Source organism: Podarcis bocagei (assembly GCF_964188305.1).
Source record: "Podarcis bocagei genome assembly, chromosome: 3".
Lineage (NCBI taxonomy): Eukaryota > Metazoa > Chordata > Lepidosauria > Squamata > Lacertidae > Podarcis > Podarcis bocagei.
Genome location: NC_138127.1, coordinates 36,952,549 through 36,965,584, shown reverse-complemented (window position 1 = coordinate 36,965,584; position 13,036 = coordinate 36,952,549). Strand labels below are relative to the sequence as shown.

Genomic DNA, 13,036 nt, shown 5'->3' with positions numbered 1-13,036 from the left:
TAATACTTTGTAGTTGGCTCATTTGTGACCAAATAATTTAAGACTGTCTGTTGAGGTTCTAGTATTATTGCTGCAGCTTTCCAGGAAATCTGTCGAACAAAGAGAATGACAGTTGTGGGAGGAAACATCTAATGATGGCTGTTGTTAAAACAGTGTTCAAGCTGTTTTCTCTAGCCTTCATGTATGAAAGGGATTGGAGGAACTAGACTAAAATAGCAGAAACAAAGTATCTCTGATATATTTAAGTTAAAATTATGGGCTGCAATCTTATATAATTTTACCTGGAACAAAGTGGCCCTTTTGTGCAAGGACGTCTTGTGTAAAAGAATTTGCCCTTCCTCTTATGCCCCCTAAATGTGTTCTGGGGGGCGTCCTCCAATCTTCTGGAGCAAATTGGGAGGGGGTTGCAAGGAGATAAGGGAGGAGGAGTCCTGTTGCTTCAGTATTTGCGTGGAAAGAACAATTTCATTGGATGCAACCAGTCAGTGGGACTTTATTCTGAGTACACTGGCTTATAAAGTGAATACATTTGTATATGGTAAAGAAATAAAAGTTGCTGTTGTACTGCTTTTGCCATCTACAAAGCACATACAGAAATAAACCGCTATGCAAACAAAATACATAAACATGACTACACAGGCAGGTTTTTTGTTGTTTCCCATTCTTGAGCATAGCTATACTCTGTAATTATCCATATTGATAGGCAAGGAACTTCCCTGCAGGGAATCTCTGAGTTTGATAGTTCTTTTGCTTATTTTCCCTCCAGGCTGCAGCTAGGCACCAGTGCTCCTACTTGGTTAACGTCCATGTCAATTGCTTTCTTCATGTTGGGGGAGACCCTAAGTGGTTGAATGGTCTAGAGAATGCACCTCAAAAACTGCAGAATTTGGGTGAATTGAATAAAATCTTGGCGCACAGACCATGGCTCATTACCAAAGAACATATTGAAGTGAGTATTTTACTTATTTATTTATTTACATATAAATACTATATATGTAAGCTCCCTTAATATTTTTTTTTATTTGGAGCTTTTCAAGCATCTAGTATTTTAATCCATACCTTTTTAAATATTTGCTACCATGTGCTGTGTCATAAGATGCTAAAACATTCAAATCATCTTAATAGAAACACAAGTGCTAAGTGTCTGTACTGAACAACATTCTTACTTGGAAATTCTATTTACTACTGGGATACCAGCTGGGTTTTTTTTTGGGGGGGGGGCATGGCATAGTACTAGGTACTTGCCAAGTCTTGATATATAGCTCTCAGATGGATGGGCACCATCCTTAAACTATGATTCATGTTGTTCGCATAGAGCACCTGATGCTGAAGGATCGTTTAGGGACATGGTAGGTCCAAGTGCTCTTTCCTTTCCTTTCCTTTCCTTTCCTTTCTTTTTCTCCTTTTTGAACCCTGAGATTAACTATCTAATGTTGATTTCCATTTGTCAAAACAAAACTGAATTATTTTTAACTAGCTCTCATTATACTAGACAGTATCATTTTAGTGTATCAGTGACTAATTTGTCCCTGAACCACCTGACCTTAGATACTTTAAAAATTAATTAGAAATTAGTGTTTAGAATTATTTGGTCTCCCTTTGCTTAGCTAGCATACATTTTTGTTTCAAAATTATCTAAACTACCTTCAATTTTGATAATAGAGCAATATCATGTATAAAGTTGCAGCGCTATAAAGTATTCACCTAGTTGAAAATCTTGCTCATGGGTATTCAGTCCTTGCATTTAGTAGGATCTTCCTGATAGAAAAGCATGAGTGTGTGTCATGCTGGAAATATCTGTGGCCTTATTGTATAATCAGATTTGTGAGGTAGCTACAAGCAAAGTTTCTAAGAGAACTTGTAAATCTTTTTTCCTCCTGAAGCAACTTCTGAAGACTGAAGAACATAGCTGGTCCCTGGCAGAACTGATCCATGCTGTAGTTCTCCTTACACATTATCATTCGCTTGCGTCCTTCACGTTTGGCTGTGGAATCAACCCAGAAATTCACTGTGACGGTGGTCACACGTTCAGGCCACCTTCTGTCAGTGGCTACTGCATTTGTGATATTGCAAATGGAAATCATGGTGTGTATGAGACGCAGGGCCCAGCTGCAAATATTGCTGTAAGTATTTCACCTATATTAAGTAAGTTACATACATGAACATTTTTTCCAGCATTTCCACTGGTAGTGAAGCATATGTACATGAAAGTATATGACAAATCCCAGTAGCACTTTTTTATTCATTGGGGGTGGGGGCAGAAATCAGTGACTTTTCAAAGCAGCAAATGTATTTGTACTTGTATGAATGTAGAAACTGTATTTGTATTTTCTGAAGCAAACGCATCAGGGAAGCCCAGTTAGACCAAGGTCCCTAAATGTGGATAACGTACAGCAGGCATAGGCAAACTTGGCCCTCCAGATGTTTTGGGACTAAGACTCCCATCACCCCTAGCTAACAGGACCAGTGGTCAGGGATGATGGAGGTTGTAGTCCCAAAACATCTGGAGGGCTGAGTTTGCCTATGCCTGACGTACACACTTGATATGGAAAATACAAGTGTCAATTCAAGAAATTTATTTGCCGTGAGAGGTGTGGAGCTGATCAAAATTGAACTGAAATTGTTCAAGTCCTCACTAATTTAATATGATGGTTTAGTTCAGGGGTCGGCAACCTAAGGCCCATGGGCCACAAGCAGCCGACAGGGGTCATTTAACCAGCCCACGAGCTGCCTGCTCAGCGAGTCCCCATGTGCTGTGCTAAACCAGCACAGTGTGGGGACTTGCTTCCGTGGTACCGAAAATTGTGGGCGTGATCTGGCCCACGGAGGGATCTCCACTGGAGTGAACTGGCCCAAGGCAAAGTAAACCTTGCCAACCCCTGGTTTAGCTGGTCTAGTGACTTTTGCCATTGTCAAAAACAATGTGTCACTGAGAATTATTAAAAGGTTCCAAAGGTGAGAAACAGGCTTACCATGAAGCAGATTCCAACTCCCAAGAATGCACATACACTTTGTATGTATGTGTAGTATTATTATTATTATTATTATTATTATTAACAACAACACAATAATGTGAAAAGCAGTCCTAATGAATTTCAGTTATAAAAAACACATCACATTTCACAAGTGAGATGTTTAATCAGTAATGTTGCTATCTTTTGCGGGTGGGGGGGTGAAGTACTAGCAGGAATAGAGCATTTGTTTTAATTATTCCTAACATCTTTTACATCAAACTACAGCCTGAGAACAAGGTGATAGACAGAAATTGGATGTTATGTCACTTATGTTGGATGTTATATCAACTAAATTTTCTTGTAGGTATGTGATGCCAATTTTAAATGTAGCTGTTGTGTTTTTTGTTAATACCTTTTTTTGAAATAGCCATTTTTTAAGAACTTTAGATCTTTGGACAGCATTTTGCACAAGCTGCAGCTTTTGGACAAAACTTAATAGGATGTACTTCAGCTACTAATGCATCAAACACTGTAGCCAGGTATCCCTGTCCAGAAACAGCTATAACTGTTAATTCTGCATTACATCATTGCATAATAAAGGCAAATAGAATATCAACAAAACTGAGGGCACCATTGAATTTAAGGTAGTAAGCAGGGAGGCATAGAACTGGAACATAGTATAATGTTTATACTTACCTGTGACTGTATACTCTCAGTACAATATCCCAATGCATTAGAATATTGGTGTTTTTTTAAAGACCACTGAGCCTTTCTGTGAAGTAGAAGCACTTATGGAAAAACTGAAGCAACTACAGGAATGCAGAGATGATGTTAAAGCCAGTCAAGAAGAAAAAGCCACTCGTTTTGAGAAGGAAAAGAGAGAAAGCATGTTGGTGTGTTGCTCAGGTGGGAACATAGTTAAAGTCAACATATCTTTAAAAACCATCTTGGCTTGTGGCGCATGTCTTAGTGTTGCCTATCAAGTTAGATAGTAAAATGCTTTTGTCAATTCCAGATCACAGCAAGTTTCCACTGTCATGAACAGATAATGAAATACATTAAAAACACCGATCTCCTTTATAACTCAAAATCTTAATTACAAGTTAATCAGTTCATCTGGGTAGTTGCCCAAGACACAAACCTACGCATGTAGGGAGGTATGTTGCCAAGGGATGTGTGTGTTGTCATGCCCCACCCAGTGTGTCTACTGCTTAATTAAGGTGACCCTTTCCCACTGGCTGTCAGCTAACACTAGCAGCAGAAGAGAGCCCTGGCCTTCCCTACTTGGAAGAGCCACCTAGAGTCGTTTATTTCATTCGTTAGGCACCTACAAAAAAAAGTCCAGGTATATTAAAATGAAAATACAAACCCAGCAACAAGCAGATCTGCAGTCTGCTTGCACCTAGCACTGTTGAGGTGCACTTTATTTTGGGGCATAATGGGGTGTGGGAGTATGGACTTTGTTTCCATCAACACTGTTGATTGTACCAAGACTACAGCTAATCTTATGTACCTGACCACGCTTGTTACTTCTATGAGTCTGGAGTTTATGGCCTCCCAATGGGGAGTGAGTCTGTATCTGGCTGTATCTGGAGTGTGGCCATACCAACACAGAGAAAGCATTAAATATTTGGAACTGTTTGCCATTAACATGTATACATGATTAGGTGGAAATACGCAGGCAAAATAGTACAGTGGTGCCCCGCAAGACGAAAAACTCGCTAGACGAAAAACTCGCTAGACGAAAGGGTTTTGCGGTTTTTGAGCTGCTTCGCAAGACTAATTTCCCTATGGGCTTGCTTCGCAAGACGAGAACGTCTTGCGTTTTTTGCAAGTTTGTTTCCTTTTTCTTAACACCGTTAATACAGTTGCGACTTGACTTCGAGGAGCAACTCATAGAACGCGGTGTGGTAGCCTTTTCTGAGGTTTTTGGTGATTTTTGAAGCTTTTCCAAAACTTTTCCTACACCGTGCTTTGCAAGACGAAAAATTCGCTAGATGAAAAAACTCGCGGAACGAATTAATTTCGTCTTGCGAGGCACCACTGTACTTGAAACTAAAGATATCCTCCTTTTGCTATACTTTGGTTTTACTCCAATCTTAAATTCTGTTTATATCCTCCTTTCCACTGCCATAAAAACCTAGAAGCAGGATGTTGCTAGTTGTTGACATGGTTTTCTGTAGCATTCATTTTTTATTCTATCTTGGAACGTTTAGTATTGTTGTGTCAGTGCAGTGTCATGTCAAGAGCACATGGATGCAAGGACATATCCAGTGAAAAACTAGTGTAGTGGTGGGCTGCATGTGATCCCAAAGTTTGGCTGAAATCCTAAAAATGCTGCCATTCAACTTAAAGCAACAATGTGTTTCAATCCCATCTGACCATACCAATGAGCTTGAAATGTACAGAATGAAATGCTAAGACCAGAAACAAGAAGACTTGTTACTAATTCCTGGCCCTGTATTTTTTTCTGTTCATCAAGTCAGATGTAGAGAAATTATATGCTCACGACTTGCATTAATATGTGGATGTTATTTATTTTATTTATATACTGCCCTTCATGGTTCGCAGCATAAAAATACAAAATAAATGAATAAACACAAAATACAGAGTTATGGCCTTGAATTTCACATAGCTGAGGGATAGGGAACTGGTGGCCCTCTATATGATATTGACTACAAGTTCCATCAACCCTGACATCAGTCACACTGGCTGGGGCTGATGGGACTGTAGTCTGAACCACATCTGGAGGGCTACATATTCTCTACTTCTCTACTTCTGTAATATAGGTTCAATGTTGCATTTAATAAAATGTTTTGTCTAATAAACTATCAATTTTAATTGATTTGTCCGTATTTGGTCTAGAAAAGGATTTTCAAACTAAAGGGATACAATTTTTAAATTGTAGCCATTTGTGTCAGGGCTTTCGGTGTTAAGTTTTGCAATGTTTTGTTACATTTTTAACAGAAGATGAAGAATCTGTGCCAACAAGAGATGTGTCTCGCCACTTTGAGGATACTAGCTATGGCTATAAAGATTTCTCCAGACATGGAATGCAAGTACCCACGTTCCATGTTCAGGTAAGACTTAGGTTGCAAGTAGCAAAACTTGGAAGAGTGCGCTGCATAACTAGTATTTATACACTAAGCTCATTGTAGGGCTTTGCTATTATCCTAAGAAAATAAGATTGTGTTTCCTTAAGCCATTTCAAATCCATTTGCAAGCTTAGCTTAAAACTGTGTGTGTAATACAATGGCACCTTTCTTGGGAACTTGCACTCACGTACCGAATTTGTTTTTAAGGACTATTCATGGGAAGACCATGGCTATTCATTGGTAAATCGTCTCTATCCAGATGTGGGGCAGTTGATAGATGAGAAGTTTCAGATTGCATACAACCTGACTTACAACACAATGGCCATGCATAAAGATGTGGATACCTCAATGCTCAGGCGGGCAATCTGGAATTATATCCATTGTATGTTTGGAATAAGGTTGGTCCTGTTATGTGTATATGGGCAGCTTTATGGTAACGCTGTGCACTTGTTTGTTATGCTAGACATTGTTGACATTCTGAGTTTAGTATACATAACCTGTAAGGAATACTTTGCAAAACTTACATCAAAAGTTATGTTGTCCCATGCTGCAGCAGTCATGGATACATTAATTGGATAAGCTGATAAGGAGTTCCAGGTCAGAGCAAATAGCCTAGTGGCTTGGAATGTAATTTGCCTTAATTTGAAATAAAATAAAATAAAATGCTAGTATGGAATAGGGTTTTATACTACTCTCAGGTTCATGGCCTGAAGAAATCACCAAGGAACTGGAATTATTTGTGGGTAGGGGCATGGGAAGCAGTGATCTGCAGGATAGAGAAAGGCAGAAGAAACCTGTAGGACTGTAAGCACCATGTGATAGTGCTGCTTCACACAAAGGAAGTAATCTTCCAGAGCTGTGGGAAGCAGAGAAAAGCACTGGAGAAGGGAAGTTGTTCAACTGGAGAGAAGAGGAGAAAGTATTCAGAAGGCTACTGTCATGGGGCTGTGGTTGGAGATCCACAGAAACACCTATTCCTGTCAAGTAGCTACTATGATGATCGTACTGTAATGACAAAAATATTTGTTTTTGGAGAGATAAGTTTTTCCCTTAATTCCAAACAGATATGATGACTATGACTATGGTGAAATTAACCAGCTACTGGATCGCAGTTTTAAAATTTACATCAAAACTGTGGTGTGTGCTCCTGAGAAGACCACAAACAGAATGTATGATAGCTTTTGGAGACAGTTCAAACACTCTGAGAAGGTATGTTCTTCAAACATATATTTTGACTTTCCTATATTGAGCAATAATGTTGCTTGACGGTTAGATAATGAGGCCAATACATTTTGTTTGCAACTCCCATGATTCTACGTAGATTTAATCTCCCATTTATTACAAACTTGTATACTTTTTTCAAATAAGCAGTGTTTGTATTTTTACATTCATAGTATGAGAGAATAAGGATTATAATGATGTTGGTTCACATCACTGTAGCAAGCTTGATCAAAGATCTCATTAAGGGTAGGCCTCTGCCTACAGCACCTACATAGTATGTTCTTAGATCCCAGGGAAGGCTCTACACAGTGCCTTCATTTTACATTGGCCAACCTTATCACACAGTGAGGATGTATTGGGCACTATTTCCCACTTGCCTGTCTTCTGTACACAGGATTCTAGTGGTTTAATATTTTTTTCTGTTGATTCATTTTAATACTTTCAAACAGTGACCATGGCTGTCAGATGGAGAAACATGCACTCTTTACAGATCCAGGGCCAGTAGCCACCATGCCACTGCTACTGGGTTCACAGCCTAATGAGTTGACCAGTGAAACGTTTAATCACAGAAATCCTGCATGCTTGACAACAATACTCTGGACAGGAGACATACTTGAAACTCAGCTATGCTTCTTTTCTTCTTTAAAGGTTCATGTCAATTTGCTTCTCATAGAAGCGCGGATGCAGGCTGAACTGCTGTATGCTCTGAGAGCCATTACTCGCTACATGACCTGAAATGTTTGGCTGGCTGGCTAACTGGGTTGGAAGGTGCAGCAGGTGCTGCCTACTAGGAGATGCTACCGAGCTTCGGAACCAGTGGTGGCTAAAAGCCATGAGATCGATTGTGCCATAACTTTCTTTTAGTTTCAGCTCCTTCCTTGGTGGAATATTGCTACTGGGCTTGGTGGACAAAATTGTTCAGAGAGGCTCCTTGATCACTACAGCCTGCTCAGGAAACCTGCACAGGTTTCCTGCACAGGAAACCATGATTTGTGGCAGCCAAGTAGTTAATTACGTAAATCTTGTATTTGTTGCAAGTAGATAACAAAATCTGGGGACACGAGGAGAATTTAAAGACTTCTGCTTTTGATATAAGAATAATTGATATTTTTTAAAGGAAACGTCTTGATGCTGCTGTACTTGCTAGTGAAATGAAGAGACTAGCAATTCCAATTAAGCTGCAAATGAAATCTGAGCCTTATATGGTTATTAGAGAAAGTCCTTGCTAATGATTTGAAACTGAACTGTATTCACACTAACAGTTTTGATTGTAACAGGAGTGTCTAGCTTTCTTTTAAAAAAAATGTTACTGGCCTGGACTTGTTCACAGTGGTTGTGTGGCTAAATCAACAGTGTGAAAAGGAGTAAGAATTTTCAAAGCTGCTTAAGACTGCAACTATGTGAAATGCTAAATGCTTGGTAACAAGGACAAACATTCTCCTATTTCTTATTGTTCCTAGAAGTTATCTAAGGTGTGGGAAAGTTAATTCAGACTATCAGGCAGCCTCTCAATACATTTGCTTACCCATGCCTATGGTCCATCACTTAGCTTATGTAGTCAAGCAGGAAAATAGCATAACGATAAAACCCTTAAGTTTGTCATACAGCTGTTTCTGGAAAATATATGGATACTTTTGTATGAGCAGCATGAACTGCTATAAAATCTGTCAGTATTACTGAATTGTTTAAATAAAACAATTTTTGTTCTGTTCTTATTTCAGGCATTTTATTTGAACTAGCATTAACTAGTATAGAGTAGTGAGTGCGATATCTGGCCCTGCACTGCTGTCTATTTGTGTTTGAGGGGAAAGAACAAAAAACTAAAATGCAACCCTTGACAGTTTAACAGGAAGCATCTGCTATTTCCTCTAGTAAAAAAAATAAAATACAAGGTTTATGCTGATCCAAAAAATCATAGAACGAATGTGTGGTTCTTAAATTGGCTTAGGCTAAAACATACCTTCTACTAATTGCTGTATAAAGCAATTGAAGTCTAATAATATCAACATCCAAAGATGTTCTCAGTTCTTCAAGGATATTGTATAAAGCTGATGCTTGCCTCTTTGCAGATTGTTTAGTTTCAGTTTTAAAACAGATGCAGCCCTTTTTTTAAAGCATCAGAGGGAAGAGTAGAATATAGTAGTTTTGCATTAAACCAAATAGGAGCTAACGATGCAAAATCTCCTATAGAGGTTATTTGGGCATGTGCCTCTTCTGTATAATGTAGTAGAGATTTTCCACCACTATTTTGTTGATAGCAAGTCATATAATCAGTTTCTCTATGGGCAATGTCTTAGTTGAGTTAGTATGAGAACACTCCATTATCTAAAAAACAGTTGTATGAAACATAGGATTGGGGGGCAATGTCTAATTTTAGCTACACACATGAAAAAAACCCCTCTTAATGCTGATTTAGTGCACCTCTAAATTTCTGGAAATCACAGAAGGAGAGGCCAGAAGTTGCTATTTCCCCCCCATTAAGGCTCTATTTTCTACAATCCGATCTAATAAATGCATATTTAATATCCCAAGTCAGCAGGACAAGGAACAGTGAATCCTTGCTCATCATGTGATAATCACTTTTTCTGCAAACTTCTACTGTCTTGGGGCATATTTTTAGCTTTCTAAAAAGACACACAAACCAGATGCTGCAGCTGGTTTATTTTTACATCCCTAAATGCCACTGGAAATTTAAGAAAAAGGTATCATACAATAAACGTACATGCTAATACAAAAGAAAACTACCTAAAGCCACTTTCTGTCAAAGCACTTTTGAGTGCAACAACTTTGCATAAACGGCCACTGGAGTATCCTCCGCACCCACCTTAAAATAAGGAATTCAAAAGTTGCAGTTTTGAATCCTCTGGAGAAGCTTCTGCGCCACAGGTTTGAACTCTGTTTCCCAGCAAAGTTTGTGATAATCTCTTAAATCGTCCAAATTGTAATCCAGAGCTAATTCTTCATCTGCAGCAAGAACAACAATGATATCAGTCAATATGAAACAGAACAATGCATTTAAATTATTTAGGGTCTCTTCACAAAACATGCAGGATTTTCCTTTTAGTAAACGTGAGTAAGACTCAGAAAAATAGTGCCAATGTCTTCTTAAAAATCCACCTTGTGCATGTGACAGCAGTGAGTGTTGATTCTGGTCTAGATGGAACACTGCGTAGATAATTTCACACAGCTGCTATACTGCCATTTGAACAAGAGGTAGTTTCTCGGTAAATATGGCTTAGTTGGATTCAACACAATAGAATTACAATGATCAGAAGTAGAGGTAAAACATTGGAGCCCTGCTGGATTAGACAAAGACGCTATTTAGTACAGCATCACGGCCCACAGCTGACTGCTTCTGGACAGCTCTCAAGACAGGCCTGAAGGCAAGAGCCCTCCCCTATGTTTTGCTCCTCACCACAGTTGGTATTCAGAGACATGCTTCCTCCGAACATGAAGGTACTGTTATAGCTCATAGCTATTGACAAAAATGCACCCCCCAATTGATTTTAGGCAATCTATGCCTGTGGCCATTACCATTATTTATGGCATTTGCTGCCATAAGGTACGTGTGCATTTTGTGAAGTGCTTTCATTTGTTTTGAAACTACTGCCAGTCACTTTCATGGCATTAACACTAAATTCTAGTATTACCTAAGAGGAAGAAAAATATATTCCATTCTCTTAATGACTTTATTCAATTCTGTCATGCCTCTGCCTTTTGCATTTCCCTACCTGCAAACTGAAGACAATATGGGTGATATCTAGTTGTAGTTTCCCACTTGCACAAAAAGGAATTCCTCTCCTTCCCCAGAATCCTTCAGAGCAGTCAAGGAAGACTTTTTGGATCTTACTCTATCTAGGGGAGGTGTCCAACCTCTTCTTGCGAGGAGGTAACCAGCACTATACATAGTATTCAGAATACAGCTGTCTGAGTGAGTAGCTTCTGTATTTTCATTCTACTTGTTAAGGAAGGGTAATGAGATTGGCTTTTACAGCTTACCTAAAAATGATGCAAGGATAACGAGCAAGGTGTTTGATTCGTCATCTTCAAAGCAAGCCTTAGCCATGCTAACATTCTCACTGTAGTTCCACAAAGTTTTACATATCAAACAAGCCAGCTGCCAGTCTGTAGGCCCAAAGTCTCTCAAACAATCGATCAACCTGTTGCAATAATGGAGTAAAGACTAGTTTAACACTTTTGTCAGGACTACCTTTTCTGAGGCCGTCCTTAAACGTGGATGTTTCTCTCCTCCCCAACATAAACGTCAGTAAAAGCTCACTTAACCCTCCAACTCCCACTAGTTTTCTGAACTCACTTTTTAATGCCTCCTTCTTCGTTCAATATACTACGCCTGCTTTTATCCACTGTAAGATTGAGGAGAACTCCACAGGCTGAAAAGCAGACATCCTGGTGTTTGGTATCGAGCAAAGCGATCATGAACTTGTACACTAGATGGCAAGAAAAAGCTATTTCAGAGAACAAAATTGTCTTTAAGAATTTTCACAGTGTTAACAATGAAACAAATGTGTGTTGAGAGTTTGAAGAACCCAACAACCCATGAATTTATGTGGTGCACTGCCGGAATACCACTCTCTCACTCCCAGCATCCAAGTTGCAGTTATCCAATGCTAAACAATATGAGCACTACAAAGCTGAATCATTAAACTTCTTTATTATAACAACTAAAATAAGATGTGCTTTACCAACAGCTCAGACTGTTAACATCTTTGCTACATGCTCAACAACACGATGGGCCATAGGTGCCCTTTAACTTCCCTCCAATTCTTGCAACCTCTGCCTTTTTGATGGTCTATCTGCTATGATTTCAGAGTGGCCCTAGTCACGGAGAGCTATTATGATGTATCTGCCCAACATTACCTGCTCTGGTATAATGAGAATCTCTGAATTCCAAGGTCTATAAGCAGCCTATCGGACACATTGTTCTAATCCATATGCTTTCAAATGGCGCCATTTTGGTGTAAATGGATTTTAGCACTCGATACGTTAAACTTGAATAGGCAACATATTGTAGTCATGTAACTGATATTTATTTATTTGGTCTAATGGGACAGAAACTCACCCTTTCGCTGTATAATGAAGTCACAGATTTCATGGCATTGTGAAAGGTTACCAAAGACTCGAATAGCCTCTAGAATTCCATCCATATTACTGCTCATTAATAGCTTTAAAAGCACTGTTAGTACAGAAGCAGAAAAGGTGCACTTAGCATAGTTCAAGAAATTGGTCACCTTTGCAACACACTTAAATAACTGAAGAAAATTTACAACGTAGAGGAGTGGAAGTAGGAAAGCTCAATACTCAGAGAGTCTGCTGGAAACTAAACTACTGAATCTCTGTCATATGAAAATACTGATGTGTGACTAGACAAGCACATTTTGGTTACACTTGGTAAGCCAGCAATAACTGAAATACCAACTGCTAGGGCATGCAGTTTGCTCTGTAGGAGTTATGCCTTGAGCATGATAATTTCTGCCCTCCTTCATATTTAACCACACACAAAACCTACCAGCTTGGGTGTGCCTTAAAACAGATGGTTAGGCCTCTGGACAAGATATTACGAATCCAAAGTTCAGACCTACATTGTGGTGTAGCATATTACAGGGTCCAATGATAACATCTGCCCTCAGGAGATGCTCACTGAAACTATCTCTTGATCAGACACCACAGTTTCCCCTTTATTTTTGATCTTATTTTAAAAGACGTACAAAACCAGGATGAAGCAAAATACATACTGATACATTTAAC

At 39.0% G+C, this 13,036-nt stretch overlaps 2 protein-coding genes across 15 annotated transcripts in view; one reads left to right on the top strand and one right to left on the bottom strand.

Moving 5' to 3' along the window:
* The window catches only part of SESN1 (sestrin 1), a 51,778-nt gene extending 42,793 nt beyond the window's left edge, over window positions 1-8,985 (top strand). For 5 of the 6 annotated variants that reach the window (XM_081186610.1, XM_081186612.1, XM_081186614.1 and 2 more), the window contains 7 exons: window positions 767-949; window positions 1,884-2,123; window positions 3,713-3,860; window positions 5,922-6,034; window positions 6,257-6,447; window positions 7,114-7,258; window positions 7,919-8,985. In XM_081186610.1, the coding sequence (XP_081042736.1) occupies window positions 767-949; window positions 1,884-2,123; window positions 3,713-3,860; window positions 5,922-6,034; window positions 6,257-6,447; window positions 7,114-7,258; window positions 7,919-8,005 (1,107 nt within the window). In that variant the 3' untranslated portion in view covers window positions 8,006-8,985. The remainder of the gene's footprint in view (window positions 1-766; window positions 950-1,883; window positions 2,124-3,712; window positions 3,861-5,921; window positions 6,035-6,256; window positions 6,448-7,113; window positions 7,259-7,918) is intronic. The other variant, XM_081186611.1, reaches the window with a different exon arrangement.
* Window positions 8,986-9,914: 929 nt separating this feature from the next.
* Window positions 9,915-13,036, bottom strand: part of ARMC2 (armadillo repeat containing 2) — a 92,813-nt gene continuing 89,691 nt past the window's right edge. For all 9 annotated transcript variants that reach the window (XM_081186572.1, XM_081186573.1, XM_081186571.1 and 6 more), the window contains 4 exons: window positions 12,351-12,464; window positions 11,586-11,718; window positions 11,270-11,430; window positions 9,915-10,234 (listed from right to left, as the gene is read on the bottom strand). In XM_081186572.1, coding sequence (XP_081042698.1) covers window positions 10,110-10,234; window positions 11,270-11,430; window positions 11,586-11,718; window positions 12,351-12,464 — 533 coding nt within the window. In that variant the 3' untranslated portion in view covers window positions 9,915-10,109. The remainder of the gene's footprint in view (window positions 10,235-11,269; window positions 11,431-11,585; window positions 11,719-12,350; window positions 12,465-13,036) is intronic.